Genomic DNA, 26,308 nt, shown 5'->3' with positions numbered 1-26,308 from the left:
TCCACATATCTATCCTACCACCATCCTTCAACTTGAATTTATGAGACAACTCAAAAACCAAAATCTGTCACCATCACAATATTTCGAATTGTTCTTTGATGATGATATAATACGTGTAATTGCCACAGACACGAATAGGTTTTCAAAAAAATCAAAACTTGCAGGTAACTAACGAAGAAATTAAGTGCTTCTTAGGAATAATGCTGTTGAGTTGCTATTATTCATCATAAAGAAGGATGTTTTGGGAGAATGCATCTGATACTCATCATTCTGTTGTTGCCAATGCAATGAGACATGATAGATTCGACGCTGTCTTTTCAAATTTACACTTTGCTGACAGCACTAAATTAGATGATTTTGATAAATTTACTAAACTCAGACCTCTAACGAATCCTCTGAATGAAAAGTTTCTTCAGTACACCCCTTTGGAAGAATTTTATGGCTTTGACAAGTCTATGTGTGAATATTTTGGAAAACATGGATGTAAATAGTTCATTTGTTGAAAACCAATTCGTTTTAGATAAAAGGTTTGGTGCGGCACTACAACACTGATATTTGGTGTGGTTGGAACCATACCAAGGAAGAACACCCACAACTGGAACAAGAAAAGAAATTAAGCTTTGGATTAGGAAGAAATCATGTTGTCAAATTTTCTGAAATTCTATTGAAACGCAATCCAAAACCTTCTTTTATGCTTTCACAACTTTTTTACTAGTAAAAAGCTAATGACAAAGTTAAAAGAGATGTCAGTCAAAGCTGCAGGAACCATTCGTGATAACAGACTAAAATTGCCCAGCGGAAAAGAAAAATTATTTGGGGGTGGGGGGGTTGGAGACTTCATTTTAGAACAGATGCAAATGATGATGTACTGGCATGTAGATGGAACGATAATAACGTTGTGAGTCTTTATTCAAATGTAGTGGGGTTTAAACTGATCATTCAGGCTTCCCCATGCTATTCATCAGTACCTAAAAATACAGAACTGGTATTCAGGGGGCAAGCAGGGGGGGTATTCTAGCCTTATAGTATATTTGATTGATATAGCTGTGCATAATGCCTACCAGCTACCTTGAATATGCAAAGGCAAAGATGCAATGGGCCTATTAGGTTTTTGTAAAACTATAGTTAGATTTTATTCAGAGCGATATTGCAATACACTACAACATGGTCAGCAAGGAAGACCACAGCAAAACTTGAATGAAAGTCGATTTCACATGCACGCATATTGGATTGTTCCCAAAGAAAATCAAATACTATGCGCACATTTCTACATGAAAACAACAAGATGCGAGAAATGTAATAGAGGGTTACATGTAAAATTCTTCAAGGCTTACCATATTCAGTAGCACTTAAATAACATACTTTGCTTTTGTAAGGTATTTTCCTAACATCCTATATATAGGACACCTTGTATTTTCATTGTAAATCATTTTGAAGAATAAAACTGCATTTCTCATGTCATTAGGTTTTATTTGTCCTTATTTCTCAAAATTCATAAATAATTCTGACTTGAGGCATAAATGGGTTAATGCCACATTGCTCGAGGTTTTACAGCAGTCTTTTATGTGCGACAGCCTTCCTGAAATGCAAGTACAGGAAAACATCAGTTATCTGGAATAATTTGAAAGGCTTTATTATTATTATTAATTAATGGTAGTACAGTAAGCTCCGGTTATAGTGATCACGTCTGCAAATTGAATTTTGATTATAATAAGTGAAAGATCATGTTTACTACCTGTTTATAACACATTGTGCAAACAAAAAGCCCAATAAACTGAAAACTGAAAATTTTTTTTTATTGTTTTATGGTTGTGACCTCTATCTATGTGACCTTCAGAAATGTGCTGTAGAAAAATATCACCAAGACAACTTGGTTTTCTCGGAAAGCATGGGTGAATTTCGGATTAGTTTAGCTCCAGATTCAGTAGGAATAATATCGGCCCGAAACTGTGTGATTTATTATTTTTCTAAGTTTTTTGTGGTAAGATGTGAATGAAAAGAAAACTTAGTTTTAACATTGCAACAAAAAATGGAAATTTTTAATAGAGTTAGAAAAGGTGAAAATTTAGGAAATCTCTCCATCTCCAAAGAGTTTAATGTGGGGACGTATAGAAAAATTCCAATGCTATAACAGAATTTTTGTTGATTACAGATAGTTATGGAGGATCTAGCAGGAAAAAGATGTAGAAACCTGAAAATGCCACTTTAGAAAACGCACTTTATTTGTGGTTTCTTCAGAAGCGAAGGTTAGGTGAACCAGGGTCTGGCAGAATGTTGTGTGTAAAAGCATTGGATTTTAATCAAAAATTAAGAGGTAATGAAAATTTTAAGGCAAGCACAGGTTGGCTGAAAAACTTTAAACTGAGACACAGTGTACGTGAACTAGATATTCAAGGCGAGAAACTTTCTGCAGACGAATCGGCAGCTGTTGTTGTTGGTTTGATTTATTTGTGCAAGGACTAAGGCCATAATGCACCTATTACAATATTATTTGGTACAGGCTTGATAAAGAGGTAAATTGGCATGGGTGTCCTTTAAAAGGAAGTTTGCTTCAGTTATAGCAAATTAAGAGAAAAACGTTTATAATGTTGATGAGACGTGCTTATTATGGAAAGCATTACCGAGAAAAACTCTACCCACTAAAGGAGAAATGCCTGCACCAGGTTTTAAGATGAGAAAAGAGGGAGTTACAATTGCTATGTGTGCAAATGCCACTGGGATGCATTGATTGTCCGTGCTCGTTATTGGTAAGTCAATAAAACCAAGAGCATTTAAAAATCTTTCTAATTTTCCTGTTTTGTATAAAAATGCCTGGATGGATATTTCTGTTTTCCCAAGATTGGTGGGTTTTTTTTTATTTTTTTTTTTATTTAATCTTACCAGCAAAATTATCTGGAAAATTTGGCTATCTGGAAGAGGTCTGACATCAATTATTCCGGATAACTGATGTTCTACTGTATATGATATCAAAATTATATTCTGCATCCAGTTCCTTGGTCACTGCATCATAGTAACCTATCAGATTGTTTAGAAAAAACTCCCCCTTAACAAATCCATGCTGTGACTGCAGTATTATTGAATTCCTGTCCAGATGGCCCTGCATTACCTCTTTAACCAACGACTCCATTATTTTACCTGGAACAGATGTTAAGCTAAGCTATAAGTCTGTAATTACTTGTGTCACTTTCTGAACTCTTTATGAATTGGGATACATTTGCACATCTCCAATTCATAGGGGAGCGCTCCCCTGAATGTTATCAGTGTGAAATGTTTGTTTTACATCTTAGCTCAAGTGTACTGAGTATTATAATTTGGAATGCCATATTAAATGACTTCTATGAGTGGGTATAATTTCTAAAATATTAAAGTTAAACATATATGAATTTTATTTTTATACTTCAAATAATCTTTTATCAAATTTTTTACACAAAGCAGCAAATTTTTCAATAGTTCAATATTCAAATTTTGCATTTGTTTAAAACACTGATGCAGAAATGGAATAAGTGAGCAGTAAAAAAATTTTTAAAAACAGTAAGCCATGATGTATGCATACCTCTTCGTGGCCCTGCGTTATTCTTTCTGACCCATACTGTATACCTCTTAGCTGAACAAGTTCATTAGCAAACTTGATGCCCCAGTTCCCCATTTCTTGAACGGCTTGTTCATTGCTAAAAACAAAAAATTTGAATAAAAAATAATATAACTATTAAAAAAAAAAGTAAAGAAAAAAGATAAAGGGCATAATACAAAAAAATCATTTAGGTAAAATATTTTGGAACTAAACTATGACTAAAAGTACTTGGAAATTCTTTCATAAATATGGTAATCCAAGTTAATTCAAAGTTCAAGAAACCAAAATGTCAGTTGAGTTAAATGGGTTTGAAGTATCCATAAAAGTTCAGAATATGTCATTATTAGAACTAAGAGAAATTAGTCAGCTACTCTCATTAACACTGCAAAATTTCCATAATTCTCATTTAAAATATTAAATCTTTTAGTTTTGTTGGGGTCACTTGTGAATAGACAATTAACAGTCAGTATAAGAAGGATAACTGTGCTGTGGAGAAATTCAAAAATATTTCTCTATGGCATGCGATAAGATTGGTAAATTTAATTTTTGCCACTGTTACTAGTCACACATTTTGATATATACAAGCTCTATATTAACACGTTAAAAAAACATTATATGTTATTATCTATAGTTTTACGTACCTGCACGAAAGAGAGAAAATTCATGTCTTGGAATATCATTTGCTGTTTAATACTTGTAATTCATTAAAAAAAAGAAAGAAAGAAAGTAACATTTCCCTTTTTGTGCTATCACTTTCTTTGCAGCTAAGCACATACTACTCTTGCTAATTGCACATAGTTGTCAACTTCTGACTTTTGAAAAGCTGGAGGTCAACATAACTGTAAGATGAAAAATCTTCAAAACCTTTCTTTTTTGCTTCTTTCGAGTTAATAGCAGTAATTTTTCAACAAACATTCATCCACTTCCACAGGAAGGCATGCAGCTCTCTTTCCAATGCACAAATTAAGATTACAAGGACAGCTTATTACAACCAAATGCTCAGTCTCCTCTTTCAAAACCCTAGCTACCCTAGTTTTCAGGATTTTCATAATCGGCTCATTATCAACACTTAAATGCCAGACAGTTTTTAAAGGACTCCACATGATTACAGGCTGTTCAGTAGAAGATGCCAATGTTTTACCCTGCAGTCACTTTCCAATTTTGGTACTGAGAGCAATCTGCTTTCTATGACTTTTTTTTAAATACAAAGTCGCCACAGTAATAAAAAGAAATTATTTTAATAAAAAGATGAAAATACCAACAAAAACTTAAGAAATTAAAAATACATTTGTTGGAAGATGAAAGCACTATTTTTGCATGAAAGTTGATTGAAAGATAAACTAAATCAGATGAGAGTGGTAATGTTTAGAAATCTGGTCAAACATGAAAAGATCAATTCTGGGAGCTGCTGAAGAAAGTCTTGGATATAAACCGATAAAGAATAAAAACTGGCTAAGAACTTGGAATGAAGAATTGAAACAAACAATTGATGTGAGAGAGAGAGAGAGAGAGAGAGAGAGAGAGAGAGAGAGAGAGAGAGAGAGACCTATAAACTGTTCCTACAAACTAAAAACCTACATCTACACATAAAATATAAAAAGCTTAGAGCAGAAGTCAGAAAGCCAACCAGAAAAATCAGATGGGATGACTGGGATAAATTTGTTAAATCTTTAGAGTGTGATATCATGGGCCCACAGAGAAGAAGTTTCACAATTTTTAAGAAATTACAACTAGACACAAATGATCAAATAAAAACCAACTCCATCTCTCAAGCAGAATGGAAGCAACACAGAATGGAGGGCTTCTAACTATGAGAGATGGCAAGAATTATTAGCTCAATCTATTATTTCAACACTGGAACAGGATTATAGTTGAAATGCTGCTCACACCAGTAATGATAGCTGAGTGGTCAAAATCAGCACAATGAATAGTCTCTCATGTTTGTTAATACAATCGCTCAATCTGCATTTGTTTGACTGACATAACACTCCATAATCTGAGCAAGTAATCTGATATACAAATTTGCAACATGCAAAAGTCAAATAGCCATTTAACCTTGGATAAAAACGATTGCAATTTCCTGTCAGGGAGCTGCACGCAACCAATATGGCATCAGTGTAGCACCCTGTCAATGTGTGCGGACACACCTGGATAGTAGGGAATGTAGGTAGTGGCAACCATCTCGTTACCCAATTAATATGACAAATAGATCCATTGTCAATTATCTGGAGTCAGTCCAGAACATGAGTGGAGTAATCACATAAGTCAATCCTGATTCTGACAAATTCAGCCTCTCTTTCTACAGTCACTATGGTGTGATTGTGCCAAATTAAATAAAGTTCTCACCATACTGTATAAATGCCTTGGGTTACGTGCAGATTTAGACTTTAAATCTTGATGATATGTTGGCACTTCTCCAATCCAAAGGAATCTTTTCCAAGTCCAGTGATGCTGTTATAATTAACCTAATTGGTTTAATTCACCCTCCAGCAACTTCTCCTCAAAATTATTAGGTATATGTCATCAATTCCAGGAGCCTTATTTGCCTTTAGGCTCAAAAGTTTTCTTAATAAACAGTCATCTGTAATTTCAAATTCACTAATTTTATATGGTATGGCCTCATTCTCACAGCCACTCCTCAGCATGAAGATCTTTCATCAGTAAAGACCAATGCACAGAACCTATTCAAACTCATCAGCAGAGTTATCTAAGACTTTCCTACACCAGTACACAAGGGTCTGATCCTATTTGTTATTCACATATGTGAATAACTCCTTGTCCCTATTCTTCCTTCTCTTAGCCAGTGCTTTCTCATACTCTGCCTTGGTATCCCTAATCTTATCTGTGGTACTACTGCAGATCAGCCTGCAGCTGTTGTATAATTCAATATTTTTTGTTGCTTTGTAACTTTCCCATACTATATTTTTCTGCTCTATTAGACTGGCCAGCTCCATGTTCATCCATCCTGGCATCCTCCTCACACTTTATCTTGGTGATACATCGGCACTTGGATATATGCATTCATGGCTTCTGTGATTATTAGTTTAAAGTATCCATGATTCTAATGTCTCTCCCTCTGCAATTAATTTAATTAATAGATGCCATGTAGCACCTTAATCTGCCATAGTTTCCTTTTCTGTTAGCTCTGTTATATCAGCATTCCTAAGCAGGAGTTTGAATTTGTCCATTTTGTTGATAGCACTCCTGACATTACCAAAGACACAGTTAAGACTTAAGTATTCTTCTATTTTTTATTACCTTGACACACCCCATGAAGTTATTTAGGCCTGTTACCATCCATAACTTTATCTTCCCGCTCATCTGAAACATTGCCACCGTCAGAAAATCTTACAAACAGTGGCTGTTTCAGCAACAAGCAAATTGAATTGCAGCATGCAAGTTTTTCTTTGACCCATATCATTAGACAAATGGGCTTCTATATTACCCTTCTCATCCCCCCCCCCACAACTAGCAGTTTCCCTGAACCCTTTGTACCATCTTTGTTCAAATGAATACAGTCTCTACAAAATAAATTCCTTCTACCTACAAGTGTGAACCAAACTGATAATGAAAAAATATATATAATAATAAAAGTTTGGAGTTAATCCACCAAGCTTTCAGCATACAATCCCTCCTATATCTGGGCAGAATTGTAGAGAAGTACACATTCTGACCTAGTTTGCGGCATTTCTTCAGCGTGGTTCTGTATGTATTCAAATCATCAGGTTGTGTTTGCTTAATATTATTACTAATGATATTAAATGAACAAGAATAATAATGCTCTCTTTACCTCCCTCAAAATCGGACAGTTTGTTTGTTGGTAACATCATGAATTGTTGTTGATTCAGGTACACAGACCTTGGTTCTGGTGCCTTATCTTTATTGCAAAAAAAAAAAAAAAAAAAAAAAAAAATGTTACCTGTTTCCCTGACAATAGATTTTTCAGATAAAATGAAATCTCTTTCAACTAGAGCAATTTTCACTTGACTGCCCTGTCCTAAGATCCTAATTGTGAGTGCATTACTTTGTAGGTCATGAGATACTGACGGGCACTCAGTACCATTTGAGCCTCTGACGAGCTCCCAGTTACATCTGTTTCTAGCGTAAGAACCCACTTCTTCAGTGCCATTATTATTGCACAGAAATGGGTGCCTCCCACACCTCTTGAGCTTTAATTCCTCACAAAAACATCTCAATGGGTTAGAATAATAGTCAGCATTGATAGTGGCACTTTGTTCTGGAAATCAACCATGTTTACACCTTCCGCATCCCAGAAGATGGGTGTTTCCACTGTTTATTTTCGTTTTCTTTTTTTGTTTGTTTCAGATCAAAGAAGTGCATCAGTGTTTTGACCATACTGACATACTCCACCCCACACAAAAAAAAAAAAAAAAATTGGACATTGTTAGCTTTAAAATTCTGCACAATATGGCGTTACGCCTCTCTTTCCAGCTCGTGATCTGCATTCAGTCCTTTACGAACCCACCTATAAGAAAACTTCATTCCTAAAGCATTCACCACATTATCATGAGCTCATGCGACATGTTAAATGTTGTCTCAATGTGCTTCAATGTTATTCTGCAGTATTGCATAATCAAATCATGAATGGCATCTACATTAGCAGGTGTTGACTCGGTAAGAGGCCTCCCACTGTGGGGTATATCTTCAACATTGTCCTTTACGCTTAAATTGTGCAGGTTAGTTTTTGACTGTGGTGTATTAAGTAAGGGGCGTAGAGGGGAACAGGCATTCTGTATGTTATCAGACACTGTCTAAAACGCTGATGGAGCCAATATCTTTCTATTTCAGAAGATTTAGGAGAAGTCCGTTGGCCTGACTCCCTAAAATCCACTCATGCACAGCTTCTCGATGGCAAGACACCTGTTACGTCACTTAGATGGCAACGAATGTGTAGAGTGGTTCTCTTCAAGACACCTGGTCAGCATGAAGAGGAAAAGACCAAACCCTCCAGCACATGACAGAAAGAAGAAACAAATGGCCCTAAGTCCGCAGTGGCTTTCACTCCCCCTCTTACAGCAGTGAGAGGATCAGAGCGGAAGCAGAGGGCACTAAGAATCTCTGGGCACGACCAGGCTGCCATGCACGGAAACTGAACTTGGCCTGTTACAACGTAAGATCGCTCATCGGTGAAGACACGATATTAGAGATATAAAAGGAATTAGAAAATGTGAACTGGAATATCATCGGTTTGACTGAAACAAGAAGAAATTAATTACAGTAATACCCCGACTTACGCGAACTCGGAGTTACGCGGTTCTTGATTTTTTCGTTTGGCAACGCTACCACCCACTATCTTCAAGGTCGTTTTTCATATGTTATCGATATACGGTGCGACGGCGGAGGATGAGAGTGAAAGATGAACAAAATTCAACTTTGCTGCTTTTATGTTTTTTATATCAGTGAAGGGGAAACACATTTCACCATAATAACGTAAAAACCAACACAATTCCAGCTATCAGTATAATCACAAATGCAATTAGATCGAGTTTACTACCAGTTTATAACAGATTTCACTAGCAGAAACGCAACTGGATTTTTATTGTTTTATGGTAGTAACCCCTAGAAATGTGAGGTGTTAATAGTGTATCTCTTCTGCCTTTATGGTGTTGTTTATTCAGTTGCTACATGCGCGCAGCTTTGTTTATGCGTATCAAGCGTGCCTCCTCGTTTTGTAATTGTGCTTTATTCCCTAAAAATGAGTAAAATACTTAATTAAAAGGTGTGAAAAGGAAGCGTCCTGGTGAAGACACTGCAGATTCAGAGAGAAAAAGAAAAGCAATTATCGATAAACAGAGGCGGACTGGGTCAAAAATTCTTACCCGGGAAAATTTATAGTGGCCTCATACTATGGTTTATGGCCAAAATCACACTGGCCCACCGGGGTTTCCGCGGTAAGGCTTATGGCCAGTCCGCCTCTGTCGATAGAGAAAAAATATGAAATTGTGAAACGCTTTGAGCGAAATGAAAGACCATATGATATTGCACGTGCTACAAGCCTAAATGAAGCAACGGCGAAAAGCACATGACAATTGCAAACTTGACAGGTTGAAAATTGAAAAGGGCTCAATTGTAAAGGGCTTAAAAATTTTAGAAAACATAGACTCCAACGAAGAACGCGTTATAGCTACAAAGCAAGGAATAAAAAAATTATTAGCTTGCTACGAAGAAATTCTGCGTGAAAAAAAGAACGTGCTGTGTCGTCAGACGAATTTGTTAGATTTTATGAAGCCATCGACATCGAAATAACTTTTTAACGTAAGTCATTTGTTTTTTTAATACATATTTTGTATTAATATGTATAAAGAACTGCAATTTTATTAATATTTTTCTTTTAAACTAGTGTTTTTGTTAGTCCTTGGTCCCAATTAAGCAAAATTTATATGTATTTATATGCAAAGTTGTACCCCGACTTACGCGAATTCGACTTACGCGATTTTCGTCGGACCCACCTATCGCGTAACTTTGGGGTATTACTGTACTTATAAATTTATCAAGTGGAAATCTGCTGTACACCAATGGAAACAGTGAAAGGAGCAAAGGTGGAGTTGGCTTTCAGATCCATAAAGAAAAAAAAAAAAAAAAAAGAAAACAATATTTGGTAATTCAAAAGTACATCACCAAGGGTGCCAAGACTACTACTCAGGATTTCAAAGAGGTACACGCTAAAGGTCATAATGATTTATGCACCAAAATTGAGCCACGATGATGAAGAAGTTGAAGAAATGTACACTGAAATTGAGTCTTCTAAACGAGCAGAAAACCCACTACACTGTCATTATGGGAGACTCTAATGCCAAGAATGGAAAGAGAAAAAAAAAAAACAGTGCAGAAAGGTGAAAAAAATGAAAGAGGTGAAAGACTTGTGGAATTTGCAGAATCTCGAGGAATGTCAGTAATGAACACTTTTTTCAAGAAAAGGGTGAACAGAAAGTGGACATGGAAGAGCCCAAATGGATTCACAACTAATGAAATTGACTTCATCCTCATTAACAGAAGATATATCATGAATAATGTTACTGTCCTGAACAAGGTAAATGTTGAAAGTGATCACAAAATGGTAAGATGCACACTTGATATGGATGTAAGAAAAGAAAGGAAAAAAACTGACTCGAGTAAATAATATGATCTAAGATAACAGAAGAGGAGAAAAAGCAGTATGTACTGAAACTTAAGAACAAGTTTGGGCTTCTGCAGACTGCTCAGGACCAAGATATTGATGAGGAATATTACAACTTTCTGAAAGTGTTAAAGCCCAAGAAACCTATAGGTAAAAAGAAATCCAAAGATGAAAAAATTAGGCAAGAAACACTTGTGATGATGAACCGAAGACAACAAATGAAAAGACAACAACAAAGAAAAACACTGACAGGGAGAAAATAGAGTATACTGAGTTATGCAAAGCCATTAGAAAGAGACTCAGAGAGAACATAAGAAAATTTAACACAACCTAAGTAGAACAAGCACAAATGGAAAACAAAGGATTTAAATCAGCAGCCCATGAGCAGTAATACAGAAAGACAAATGATACTGAAACTGAAGAATAGCGATGGTGTACTTATAAATAGCAGAGAAGGCATAATTCAAATAGCAGAAGACTACTATGGAGAATTATACAAGGAGCGAGGGAATGATGCCAGCAGTGGGGAAGATGGATCGCAAATTAGTAACATACGACATACCCAATATCCTTCCTGATGAGGTAGAACATGCATTGAGGAAAATGAAAAATCGGAAAGCCGATTCTTCATTTCCAATTAGACCAATTAGCTTATACTACATCTACAAATTGTTCACAGGGGTCATTACGAACAGATTAGAAAGAATACTTGATGAGAATCAGCCGAAAGAGCAAGCTGGCTTTAGGACAGGATTCTCAACTATGGATCATCTTCATGTAATATCACAGCTACTGGAGAAGGCAAATGAATATAAAACACAATTGTGCCTGGCATTTGTGGATTATGAAAAGTAATTTGACTCCATACAGCATAAGGCAATGTTTCAGGCACTGGAAAGACAAGGCCCATATATTATGATTTTGAAGAAAATATATGAGAATGCTATCTCCTTTATTGAACGAGACAAAGACAGTAGCAAATTTAAAATTGAGAAAGGAGTTTGACAAGGAGACAGAATATCTCCAAAGTTGTTTACTGCTGCCCTTGAAGAAGCTTTCAGAAGATTGTACTGCATCCAAAATTTAATGAATGAAGAGTACCTAAATCATTTACGATTTGCAGTTGATATTGTGATCATAAGCCACAATCCTGAAGAATTAGAGCAAAATCTTAATCGGTTACACACGGTTAGCAAGGATTTTGGACTAAAGATGAATGAGGCTAAAACAAAAGTAATGATGAACAAGTATGCCACAGAAAGGGATATAATGATTGAAGGAGCAATAATTGAAAAGGTGGAGTCATACTTATCTGGGACAAGTCGTTACCTGTAATAATGATAAATGGCTGAAAGTCAAGAGAAGAATAAATTTTGGATGGATAGCATTCAGGAAATATAGTCACATACTGAGGAGCAATATCCCAATTTGTCTGAAACATAAAATAATGAATCAATGTATACTCCCCACCATGACTTATGGAAGTGAAACTTGGACACTCACCAAAAGAATGGAAGAGAAGGCTGAGAACTACACAGCAAAGAATGGAATGAATTATACTGGGAATCAGACTGTCAGATAAAAAGAGAAACACATGGATTAGGCAGCAAACTCGAGTAAAGGACATTCTTATCAAAATTAAAGAACTAAAATGGTCTTGGGCAGGACACATAGCTCAAAGACATGATGACAGATGGACTAAGAAAATAACATAATGGCACACAAGAGGAGCTAGAAGAAAACCTGGAAAACAACGACGGAGATGGACAGATGAAATTCACAAGTTTGTGGGTAGTAAATGGATGGCCATTGCACAAAACAGAAGGAACTGGAAAGTTGCTGGAGAGGCCTTCATCCTGCAGTGGATTGAAAATGGCTGATGATGTATTAAGGACAAGATTCCCCTAATGTCTGCATGTCCTCATGAATTTCTTTCAGCAACATTCCCTTCAAATGAAGATCACCATCTTCATTCGCATTCCACACTTCAATGCCCTCTGTAAAGGAGAAGAATATAGTTACAAACCTGAAATTTTCTGTAAACACACAAGAAGGGTCCAGAGAGTGGTAATATTGTCTTTTGCAAAAACCTCTGCAATCTATATTGGGTTAAAAACTTTTAAACCCCCTTCCCAATATATACCTTTGTTAGGATTCTAGTGCCAGCCCCACCCAAAAGACTTTATTCAGAGTTGCTTCATACGCTTCCTAGTAAGATAATGTTGAGTACCCTTTCTGCTTTATGTAGATAGCTGACCTGAAAGAACAGCAAGTTTATTCAATGTCATTACAAACAGAGTTCATTGCAAACTTGAGAAACTTCTGAAATACACAAAATGCTAAAATAGTACCTTGAGACCTATAACAGACACTGCTCATTGCTTTCTCTGACAATTAACACCGTTTGTATATGCAACAATGTTCGGCCAGTACATGATGCCAGTCTGCACCACTCCACACAGATATCAGATCTACCTGTAACGGTGTTTTTTTTTTACCCCAAGACTAAAATTAAAATTCAAAGGAAGGAGATTATTGCATTTTTGAAACAAACTTCAAAAGAGGCACCACAAGAAATAATAAAAACAGAAGTTCAAGTGATAACTATGGAACATTCACTGGTATTTGATGATAGTAGCATGATTACCTTACTTAAAAAGTTGTACTTAACATCTTCCTTCAGTCAGTAAGTAGCAGGAAGAAAAATAAAAATAAGTTAAAAATAAAAAAACAGAAGAGAAAACAGAATTTCAGAAAAAGCAGGGGCTTTTTCAAGTCCACACTGCACAAATTAAATTTCACTGACAAGAATACACATTTTATATTAAAATATGGCCACAGATGTTTACCAGTATAGAATGCTTTTAACATTAGCTTACCTAACATTTTTCTGTAGGTGAATTTCTGTTTGGATTGTCTATTAGACATCAACTAATTATGATTGTTTCAAGAGAGTTAAATGTAGCAGACTTTACGCATCTTCAGAAATGTTGAGTAAAAGATTTGTTTATAATAATGGTACTACTGTTCAGAAGCTGTCGGGAGTATTTCCAAAACTGCACCAGAAAAAGATGAATTCACTCCCTACCCACCAACTGGTTGAATATTCTCTGACATTCAGTACTGCTATGTGGAATTAAGGGATAAACAACTTGTAGCATCTAGTAAGTTCACACATTAAAATTTACGGAACTGATCTACAAAATCTCTCTTTACTTCAATGATATTGATAAGCACTGGAAACTTTTTTTTTTAAACTTATGTAAAAAAAAAAAAAAAAAAAAAATTGCACTACCTTTACACATATACCACCCTGTTTTGATATTCAGCATGTATTGCCTATGCACTTGTCTCTCATCAGTCTTCTGTAAAGGTGACTGAAGAAGGGGACCTTTACTAATTTATTAATGGGGGAGGACTATCAGCATATTTGGTCCTTGAGGTTGTTGCAGACATTCTCTCAGATATGCCACACAAGCTGTGCTTGCTACCTAAGAGTCTAAAATGCTGATGAAACTGATATTTGGGTGACATTCAAGTAAAGTGGGCCCAATTTCGGTGAAGTCCAGACTGTCTGTGACAGCCAAATCCTGTGCTTACACCTTCGTGATGGTGGGATAGTTAGTAATCCTGGGTATAACCTCCATGCACAAACATACTGTGGGTGACCACCCAGGTGTGAACCAACATACGCAGGAGTCAAGTTGTGGCATCCACACCATTCGGAGGAATGCCGCCCCTCTGTGTTACCAGGCAATGTTGGGTGGTTTATTATTTATTAGGTTTTTAGGAGCATTAGCAACTAAGGTTTTTAGTAACTAAGGCCATATTGCTCCGAGGATATGCGGAGGTCATGGGCTCAAACCCCAGTCTGATCAAGAAGAGTGTGCTATGCACTGCTGCTCCTGCCCACCTGGCTACGGAGGCGCCCATACTGGGTGGTAGATGATTCATCAACTGGTGCAATACCACCACTTTCTTTATTGGAGGCCTGAAGTGGTGGAAACTGTTTAGTCTCCAGAGCTAAGTTCCAGTCAACCATTCCCCATCATCATGCAGTATGATTGCTGTCTTTTGAGGTTATGGTGAACACCATGGCGAGATCCAAACTTCCTTACAATTTGAGGATACAGCTCAAAAATGGTGTTTGCAGGCTGGCCGCTAGTTAGTACACCAGACCAAGCCAATTGGTAACTCTCTAGGAAGCTTCCAATTCAGCTAGTGTATAATCTTGCTACCTCTACTCTATCAGATAGTGACAGGAGGGAGTCCAAGTAGTGTGTATAGGGGTGGACTTTGTCGAGGCCATGTTATGTTATGGATCTGGGTATATTCTTACCACGTGTATGCCATATCGAAAAATTTCATTATGTCATACAGCATGCAACTGTCAAACTAATAGAGCAAGCCTATCTACGAAAAGATCTAAACCTCCAAAACAGTTCTTAGTTCATTTCACACACACACACACACACACACGCACGCGCACACACACACACACACACACAGTGGAACTTCTCTATTACAAACTTCTTATTTAACGAATTTCTCTATATTACGAATTTTTTTGCAAAACATTGCACTTTGAAACGAAATTACATAAAATTAAACCCATATAGCGAAGTGTTAATCTCTCTATAACAAATTTTTAAAAAAAAAATTAGTAAAAGCATTTTTGAAGATTTTCAAGCATTTACTGCTAAACAGCCACTCAAATATACTGCCTCCTTCCTTCCAAAATTGCACATTAGCATCTGGAATTAAATGATCATCCTTTTAGTGAACACATGTGGCCATTGACGACCGTAGGAGGGTCTTTGTTTCATTTTTGTTACAGTCATTAAACCAAATGGGTTTTCGTAACAATAGTTAACGAAAACTGTGCTGCAATACCCTTCCTTCTACAATACTGAAAGTAATTGTACAGTACTTAGTATTTAATTGGCAATTTGCTGTTGATTACCTGTAGTGCCGACATTGAAATTGTGCGACACGCTCTTGAAGTTGCAATCAGGAAGAAGCGCTGGGCTTGAGTCAAGATTTTTTCCACCATGACTCTGCGTATACTGGGGCCCCAAGCACCCGCAGCATAACAGACAATAAGAATAAATATACATTTGTAGTACAGCTTGAGAGTGGAGGGTTTCAGACCCCAAGAACCTTTGGTAATTCTGATTATTTTGCCTGTCAAAGTCTTGATTTTGCTTAGTACATATTTAGCATGGGTAACGAATGAAGTTTGTTATCTAACATAATTCCTAGGTATTTGTACGAGTTAACTAATTCTATTGATTGTTCTTTAATCTTAATACTTGGAGGTCTATTTGGGTATAATTTTCCTTTGAGAAGAATTTGTTTTGTTTTGGGAACAGATATAGTTAATTTATGTGTACACCACTCATCTAGGTCTGATAGGACTTCATTAGCATGGATTTCAAGTTGTAGTCTGGAGTTTCCAGAAACAAGGATAATTAAATCGTCTGCATAAGCAATCTTAGTAGTGCAATTATATTTGGTAGCCAGCCACCCATCAAGGACCACATTCCAGCATACTCGTCCGAGAACTCATCCCTGAGGGCAACCGCAAGTCACAGGTCTCGCAACAGAGCAGGATCCACTGGAGACCACAAGTGAGCGATTCTGGAAATAATCCGTGATGAGACAATAGGCACGGAGACCCTGGCCCTCTCGGAACCTCTCCAGGATACTTTGCCACCAAACAGTATCAAAGGCCCCTTTGAAGTCCACAAGAAGGCCGAGGACGTACTTTTCATTGGAGGCTGAAACGTTATTAATAACTAAGTTAATGGCATCCACTGTAGACATCCCAGCAGTGAAGCCAAACTGATATCTGTAGTTTAGGTTTCTTTATAGTGCTTTTGGAATCTTGCTACAATCAGCTTCTAGTATTTTTCTGAAGACTGGAAGTAGAGCGATTGGGAGGTATAAGTTTGCCTGATTTGCTGTTTTGTTGGGATTCTTAATGAGTAATTTAAGATTTGCTTTTTCCAAGGAGAGGGGAAAGTTCATATTGTAGGCAGGCATTAAAGAGGTTCATCATCAGTTGGGAACAGGTGCTCCAGATTCTTTTAACTATGGTAACTTCTAATAAGTCCAGTCCAGGGCATTTGCCATCACGCAAAGTCGCAACAGCAAGACCTACCTCGTGTCTGTCAAAATCATCGTGGCTTTGGCCTACGTACGAAAGATGTTCTAAACGAATGCCTGTTTGTACCAGACTTTCTGGTACAGTTTCATCCTGCATAATCAATTCATCCAAAATTGTTTCCATAGTCTCGGCCCATGTTAGAGTTTCCAAGTTATCAGGTCTAAGTACAGAGGAGAATATTTCCCCCGGATGAATTTTGTCTAGAGTCAGCTTGTAGATCAAGCCGCAGGGCTCCTGGTCCATAGTTTGTTTAACTAAGAATTCCCAAGCGAGCGTTTTTATTTGTAAATATTGAAATATGTCCTTCTTGCATTTTTGTATATTTAATTCAATTGGTTTATCTCATCTTCAGGTCTACTCTCTCCTAGCTCTCTGAACATCTCGTCTTGTGCTCTTTGTATGATTCCTTAGAGTAGAAAGGTTCTGGGACCACCAAGGAACCAAATTTTGCCTTCTGTTTCTTCTTAATCATCTCGTCGCATATTTCGGTGATGATTTCCATCAATTCTTTTAGATGTTGGTCCAAAGTAAGATCTGTCAGTTATTCATCCATAAATTTTTCAGTAGTTTCTCAAAAGGATTCCAATTGATTTGCCGAGTTTTTTATCTGGGGAAGTCATGAGTGCCTCTCAAAGCTGCTGCATTTTCATTAGATATTATGTCAAAGGTTATTACATTGTGGTCGCTTACCGACCAAGAGAAGTGAACAGTCCAGCTTTCTATGCATCTCCCGAATGCGGCATTTGACAGAGTGACATTATGTAAGACTGACCAGAAGGGGATGAGTAAGTGGACAGATGCCCAGGGGAGTTCCAGACAATCAATTCGTTAGTTATTATGAATTCCTCCAGTAATTCACCGTTATTATTCGTTATGGGGCTGTTCCACATGGTGGAAGAAGCATTTGCGTCGGTCATAATAACTATCTTTTTGCCTGATAACCTAATTAAAGCTGTCTCAAGGAAGTTCAGATAAGGCTCAATTTGTTGAGAATGCTGTGAGCACTGCATGTAGATTGAGATGAAGAATATTTGTCCAGAACTACCTTCCAAGCATGCACATGCCGCATGCTCGGAGCAAAGACCATTTACCCATGTGATCGTGATCTGCTTGTCCGCTATAACAAGAGCTGCCCACACCTTGCCACAGCATTTGCACCTTATTCTGTAACAGATACATTAGATTGAACCACCCTACAGCCGTTTGGTAATCCTTTAACTTTGCAGGAGTATAATTCCTGAAGTCCTAGAATGTCAATTTTGTGATCCGTAATTAGCTTGGAGATATCACTCATTGCAGATGCAGAACGCTGGCAGTTTAACTGTAATATTATGCCTTTTCTACAGACACTTCCATGGGCACTGTTCTTCTGTATTGGCTTCTATAATTCCTGTTCTCTTTCAAAACAGTCCGAACACTTGTAGCCCCCAGCCAACATCCATTTACTGTCCAACTTCAAACTCACAGGATCAACTTTTCATCTTCCTCATTTATTCGTTCAACTGCCATTTTCTGGAACAACCTTCCTTCGTACGTATTTCCTGAAAATTACAGTCTACAGAAGTTAGTCTAATGTCAACAAATACCTTCTTTCATCTTCTCAACCACCAACCCTAGCATGGTACTAAGTACTATAGTTTCTAATACCTGTTGTTTGGGGTTTTCATAAAAAAAAATTATTTTCTTTGAAGATAAACCTTATAATTATATTAGTTTTTAATACACTTAAAAGTTCTTTTATTAATTATTATTGCTATCTAAGTTGAGAGAGAGAGAGAGAGAGAGAGAGAGAGAGAGAGAGAGAGAGAGAGAGAGAGAGAGAGAGAGAGAGAGAGAGAGAGGGGGGGGGGGGTATTACTTCTGGGCCATATTATTATGTCACATTAGAATAAAAACCTGAAGAATTAAAGGTTTTTTTTTTTTTTTTTTTTTTTTTTATTTATTTAATTTTATTTTTTTTAATGGGTAACTGAATAATTGTGGCAAGCTATTCTTGGGTATTTATCACATTTATATTTCTTAACAAAATTAAGGGAAAAAAATCAGTTTTTTTTTTTTTTTTAAATTATGTGAATCATTTTCTTAATTTTAATGTAGTTTTACTTTATGCAAAAAGAAAATATGGAGTAAAATGGTGTTTTTGCAAAAAGATGGTACAAACTCTAATATGACAGCAAGGTGAAGAAAAGTTAAATTAAGAAAACAAAACCAGATTCTCAGTCATAAATCTGGAGAGTAGCAGCAATGCATTATGATGGGGGTGGAGGCTCTCCCTTAATAGCTCGGAAAATAGAAATAAGGAGAACAAGCAAAAAAAAAAAAAAAAACAGAAGTGTTCTACCCTGGCAATATGTTGCTGCTATTATTTATATAGCACATTAACGTCACACAGCACTGTGCAGTCATGCTGCGCTGTGTGAATTATGTTTAGAGGCTGATTTACATGCTGTGCTGGCTAAAAATCCTGAATAAGTAAGGAACCCTACAATCTCCACTAGCAGTTAGCTAACTACAGTTGCAACTGAAGAAAACGTTTAAGACTTCCTCCAGTTGCTGATGGGATTTAAACCTAGACCTCTCTAAACAAATGAGAAGTGGTCAAACTACTAATGTGACAAAAGACATTCAAGAATGCCAAAAGAATGTTTATCATTGTCTCTAATGTTACTAAAGATAATTTTTACACTCCCTTTCCTTATCAATGGTGCTTTAACATTCACATTCCTTCAGTATTTCTCTCTAAAGGTAACAGTTTTGTTCATTACAGTATAACAATTGACAATTTTATAATTTTTGCTGATAAGGAAGTTTGTAAGAATGCCCCGAACAAGTGTCGTGTCAACATTCATTCATAGTCAGGATGCAATGCTATTATTAAACTCAAAATGCTAAATCATAAAAATTATTACAAAATTTCATTTTATCATCAAATGGGTTAAATTATATAAATGAATTACGTGTTAATTTCTTTAATGAAGCCGTTTAATTTTTTCACTCGGTCTGTAGGATCTAGTCTCGTCTGGTTGGCTATCTCCCTCATCAGATTAAAATCTTTTCTCATATTGTCATTTAAACCTAGAAAACAGAAACCAATTAAACTCTTAGCTTACTTGCAATTAGGGCTTACAATACTGGTCAAAATCTTGATACCAGCATTTCGGTATTACCGAAATACCAGTATTCAATAAACAAACATTTTTCTCAATAAATTTTGATGACAGTTAGGTGCAATAAAGTAAGGAAAAAACAAGTACTGTAATTACTAGAATTCAAGTTTTAAATAAACATTTATTGCAATAATAAATATTCTGAAAAATATCATTAAAAATACTTTAATAATAAACTTTGCAGTAACGATACGTATTTTTTTGCTTTTATTTATTTTAAAAACAAAGAAATACATATTGTTACAACAAAGTTTAGTTTAAGCATTCACACTACCTGTCCAAATAAAGTGAGCTCTTAAGAAACAAGCAATCAATAGTATAATCGTTTAAAATGGATCTAATTTTGGTACATATTTGATTAGCGGCAGAAAATGCCCTTTCAGATTCTATTCTGGTACTACTGTACTGAGATAATTGTAGACAATCTCAGTCGACATTTTCTAGGCTTTGAAGTTTTTTAAAAAAAATAGTTAAGTATTTCATTAATTTCCAACTCAAGTTCATCTTTTAAAATCTCATTGGAATCAGGCAATTTCCTATTTTAGAAAATTTGTCGAACACTGATGTTCTGTTCCGTGTTGGTCTTCCATGGTTGAATTATGTTCATCATTTTCTGAAGGAAAAAGACGTTTTATGAAGCAAAGTAATTTTCACTACACACTTGGTCGTCGACTTACGACCTATGCGACTTACAACCGGCCGCGACTAGGCGTAGAAACAAAGGTATGTACAGTATCGCTAAATAAAAGATGAAAACATTACTGTATTTAAAATGAAAAATAAAAGATGATAAAAATTTAAAAGATTATAAAAATAAATTATAAAGATGATAAAAAGATTAGAAAGGTTAAAAAATACTGTTAATAAATATATGGCCGACATACGACCAGATCGACTTACGACCTGTCAGTCAGAACAGAAGTCGGTCGTAAGTCGACGACCAACTGTAGTATCTTTACTGAGTCTGGGAGAGAGCAAAGAGTGCAGTTAAGGAATTCTTCACATATATAAATGCAAAGAAGAGAAGAACAAATCAGATCGGAAGCATATGTAATTGCATGGGATAGTATTAGATACATCAAATGATGTTGCAGATGAACTCAACAGTTACTCTGCATCAATATTTACAGAAGAAAAACCCTTCATGTCAATGAGAAATTATGGGAGTGAAGTTGAAAAAAATGTAATTAATGATGTTGAAATTTCACATGTTGATTTAATGAGAAAACTTTTGCGCCCACAGGTGAGTAAGGCTCCTGTGGTTGATGGCATATACCCTATAATAATTATTAAAGGAGGCGGCAAGTGAGTGCATTGAACCATTAAGGCTAGTTATGAGAGCATCACTGGACTGGGGAGAGATTCCGTTGGATTTGTGTAAATTGGAACATAAAGGCGGTTCTAGGAGTGTAACGGGAAATTACCGACCAGCCAGTCTAACTTCAGTAGTAGGGAAAATCATGGAGGCAATGATCAAGGGTGGAATTCAGGATCATTTAGATGGAAATGGAATTCTGTAGGGATACACAGCATGGTTTTGTAATGGGAAAATAATGTTTAACAAATCTGGTTAGCCATTTTGACAGGTCACTCGTGAGCTGGATTTAGAGAATAATTTTGATATTGTTTATTTAGATATCAGTAAAGCATTTGACTCAGTCCCACATGAGCGGTTATAAGTTGGAGCAGGCTGGAGGGCACCGGGCTGGGGGTTGTTATAAATGGTTATTCCCAGTGCTTTTTTTGAGATGGTATGCAACGGTACGGCATACCAGCACCTTTATTAACAGTGACGTGTGACATTTGGATGCAGTGCACTTCGAAATTTGTAATATTCCATAAATTTTTTTCACATTTACCTACTATTCGGATAAGCTTAAAATTATTTAACTAAATTTGCATTATTTTTACTGTCTATTGTTAAGATATTTTCTATATAAAACTGTATAACCATTTTTATAATTCTAACTTACTCAGTCAGACCTGTGTTTAATTATTTTGAATTCCCCTTGGAAGTTAAATTAATTTAAAATAGTTTCCGTTGAGCGAAGAAAATTTTCATAGAGCGAATGGATTAGGAGAGAATTAACTCGGTACGCACTGTTAGTATTTCTGGCCTTCAGGCAATTAGTGCTGCTGCGTGAATTTAGAGAACTAAAGGGATTACCATTCTGCAACTTCGTGGTACCCGGTAAAACTTATCCGACCACCTGTCCCACATACAGAGAAGTTGCGCTGGTAAAGAGAGCAGTTCATGGTGTATTCCCAATGGGCTCTGGCCCACCTTCTGCTGCGGTGGTGTCCAACCTTTTCCCGTACAGTGGCCATATTCAAAAAAATTCAAAGTTAGATTTCTTTAGTGTGTTACATTTTCCATATCTTGTTGCTTGTAAAAGTAAAATTGAAAATATTCGAAACTTTTATTATTAATATTCTACAAAAACTTTATGAAATTATTTTTTACTTATTTTACTTATTTTTTTATAAACTTGAATAATAAATTTATGCTTAATAAACTGTGTTAATATACTTAATTTGTTGTTCTTATTCTAAAAAGATTACTAAAGTAACAATATAAGGAAAAAAAAAATTTTTAGAGTACTTTCCATATCCTTTTAATTTTCAATTTTTCCTGATAGTAAAGAATCAGTACCGGCACCTATTTTTTTTTACAAAAAAGGCACTGGTTATTCCTCGGATTGGTTAATGTAAGAAGAGGGGGTTCCCCAAGGATCAGTATTGGGACCACTGTTGTTTTTGTTTATTTTAAATGACATCTATGAAGGGATATAGGATGTGATGTCTAAACTTGCAGATGATGTAAAGATCAGTAGAGTAGTTAATGATTGCCGCCAAGCAAGAGCTTCTTCAGAGTGACCTAGATAGACTTCCGGGATGGTAAGAAAAGTGGCAGCTATATGCTTTAATTCAGCAAAATGCAAGGTCTTACACCTGGGGAACAGCAACCCCAAAATAACTTATACGCTTGGTGGAGTTGAACTAAAGTCAGTGGTATAGGAACGGAACTTGGGAGTTACGATACGGTCATACATGAAGTTGTCCGAGAATTGTGGACAGGTTGCAATGTTGCATGGTATCCTATCGATAATTTATTGTACATTTGCTAGTAGAGATAACTACGTCATAAGTACGTAAGGTTATAAAATCACATAAAGGTGATTTTATAACCTTTATGTGATTAAATTATAAACTTTTTTTTTTAAATTAGTACCGAAAAACCGGCATTTTTTGTATCAATACTGGAAGAAGGAAAAAAATTACTGGGATCTCGGTATGGATGAATGCTGAGTGGTTAATTAGCAGCACCAAGCAGCTTCAAGATCACTTTGGTATGCTTCAGGGATGGTGAGCAATTGACAACTGTTTTAATGCTACAAATTGCAAGGTTTTACATTTAGAAAATAATCCAAAAAAAAAAAAAAAAAAAAAGATTAATGAACATATCCACTCTATTCCAAAACAATGAGGATATTATAGTTTTATAAATAAAATTAAATATACTTGTGTATTTTTATAATTAAATATACAAAAAGGGGGGCCTTTTTGCTACCAGAACATACTGGAATGGCATTCCAGAAGGTAAAAAGAAATAAAAAAAAAATCATATTTAAAGCAAAAAATATTTACTTTAAAATAAAAATTATTTATTATTACTAATGCCATTTGTGCATTGCGTGTCAGCAAAGTTAAGCTAGACTGCACAGCTTGGCTTTATAACTTATCTGCTGAAGTGTTTGCCAATCACAATGCTTAATAATTCAGGGCCATTGTGCAGCCATAGCCATAAATAGTAAAAAAATAAATCACAATAAGAAATATGATAACATGCTTTTCCTGTAGAAATCTTTATAAAAATGTTTTAAATAATAAATAAATAATACTTATTAAATTAGTTTAATTTCATCTAATTTACTATACATTTGTAATTTGAAATGTCAAATTAGCACTTTATGTTGTTGTTATTATTTGGTTTTTAGGAGCATTAGCAACTATGGACATATTGCTCCGGGGATATGTGGTGATCATTCCCTGACCTTTCAGCATCCTCCGTATTTGATGGTCATGGGCTCGAACCCCGGTCTAATCAAGAAGCGTGTGCTACGCACTGCTGCTCCTGTCCACCTGGCTACGGAGGCACCTCTAGCACTTATGATGCCATTACTTAAAATGCATTACGAGAATGCATACTGTTTATTGTGCAAATGCAATATTATTGTATCTTGTGGGGGGGGGACTAATTGTTTGACAATTTTCTTTGGGGTGGGTCCCAGAAAAATCCCCCTTTCCTAGGGGACCTTCCTCAGCATTCCAGAAGTTTATATTTTATATATATAAAAAAAACGCCTACTTGTATGGTTGTGTGTGTGTGTGTGTGTATATATATAAAAATATTTACCAGTCATGCAACAGAGTTCAGGAATTAAGTGAATCTTCTTATTTTCTCTAGCAGCACCTCTAAATTTAATTTCTTTTGAAGTACAAATCAGTAATGGTTGTTCTCTATCTCTAATGCTTTTCTCATATTGCTGGGAAAGGGAAGAGAAAAAAAAAAAAAAGGCAACAATGAGCTAACCTCTCCAAGAAAAAAGAAAAATAATCATAAACCACAAAGATAATATATTATATAGATAGATATTTAAATATTAATGTGAATATTACTGATTATTAAATTCACAACTTTTCCATAAAAATTCATTAAAGAATCTTCGTGACAAAGCAATTGGCACAGTGCATTTTCATTTACAATTCCATTATCCTTGCAAATTTAAACTTTAGGATTAGATGGTAATAGAAATATTAAGATTATATTATAAATGGCATACTATAAAAAAAAGTAATAAATTAATAATACATACAAGTTTATAAATAATGCCTTTCTGGTCACAAAAGTAAAACTAAAACAGTTAATTTATATCATTTTTAAAGACCAGGAAGCACTGTACACATTCTATATATCCACCTTGTTTATTCATACTTTTTTCCTATCATTATTTCCAAATCACACATGCACTATGGTAAAAGGATGGACCCTGCTGTTGAAGATTTCTTCATACTTTTTTTTTTTTTTTGTTTTTGTAGTTGTTGGCGCCGGCTTCTGTGGCCATAATGCACCTCGCAAGGTTTTGGCAGTACTTTGATCCAAGCCCGACGCAGGATTCGAACCCACGACCTTTGGGTTGCCACGCAGGCACTTTACCCACCCGGCTAGCCAGGTCGGCTTCTCTTCATACATTGAAACAGAAAAAAAAAAAATCAGATGGGGCCAAGTCCAAACATAATGAGAAAAAGCTCTCCACTCTAGGTTTGCAATTTATCTTTTTCATCTAAGTCACATGTGTAAAAAGTAAAGTGCAGCCATTATCAACCCACTGCAGGATGGAAGTCTCCTCAACAATTCATGCTGAGGGAAAATGGACCATAATCTGCCACACTGGCAGATTATGGTCCATATTTTCCTATAATCAAATGTGTCTCAAATGGTTAATACTCTTTGCTCAAAATGTAGTACTTGCATCATTGCATGTGGTCATTGCCCTGTATTTTTGAATAATTTCATCCAAAATCTTAGTGTTTTCTTCAAAGCAGACAGACTTTGTTTTTCTACTCCTTGGCTGGTCATAAATGTCAGTGGGGACTCCTTTAAAATGTACAAGCCATTTACAAAAGTTGCTTGTACAATGGCACCTTGTTGCTATACTTTCCTCAATTTTTCATGAATCTGGACAGTTGAGTTTTCTCCTGACTTGAAAAGGAACTCTATCACTGACTGTTGGAGGAAAGAGACATCAGTTTCACTGTTCATAACTTTAGATCTGTAATAAACAGAAACTTTTATTTTGATATACTTGTCTATAGTGGCAATACATAATTCATGATGTTAACTCAAATACAAAAAAAAAAAATGTCACTCCAGAGTCATTACTTACAGAGAGATCCTTGTATTTGGAAAGCCAGAACATATACATACAGTTAAGTGTTTTAAGCCTGATAAAATCAGTGGACTACTGATGTCGACTGCATCATCCTCTTTACCATTAAATACCCTTCACATTTCGGTTTTTGAAAAGCTGAAAATTTGGTAGTTTTAAGCAATAGAAAAGCAAATTTTTTAAAATCCAGACCTTGAACCTGAAACTAAATTTCACTGACAACATATGCATTTTATATAACATACAGCCATAGGTTTGTGTTCTGTGGATTTCTGTTTAGATTGGCTGTTAGATACCAACTGATATTACTTC

The 26,308-nt window shown here is 35.8% G+C and overlaps 1 protein-coding gene across 2 annotated transcripts in view; it reads right to left on the bottom strand.

Moving 5' to 3' along the window:
- LOC150088854 (piwi-like protein 1) overlaps positions 1-26,308 on the bottom strand; it is a 178,291-nt gene that overhangs the window by 44,687 nt on the left and 107,296 nt on the right. For both annotated transcript variants that reach the window (XM_090370941.1, XM_090370942.1), the window contains 3 exons: positions 24,463-24,592; positions 19,836-19,953; positions 3,554-3,668 (listed from right to left, as the gene is read on the bottom strand). In XM_090370941.1, the coding sequence (XP_090227067.1) occupies positions 3,554-3,668; positions 19,836-19,953; positions 24,463-24,592 (363 nt within the window). The remainder of the gene's footprint in view (positions 1-3,553; positions 3,669-19,835; positions 19,954-24,462; positions 24,593-26,308) is intronic.

The sequence above is a fragment of the Mastigoproctus giganteus genome, chromosome 3 (assembly GCF_048544385.1).
Source record: "Mastigoproctus giganteus isolate SK-2022 chromosome 3, ASM4854438v1, whole genome shotgun sequence".
NCBI classification, from domain to species: Eukaryota; Metazoa; Arthropoda; class Arachnida; order Uropygi; family Thelyphonidae; genus Mastigoproctus; species Mastigoproctus giganteus.
Note: the sequence above shows the minus strand (reverse complement) of the source record. Positions and strands in the feature narration are given on the sequence as shown.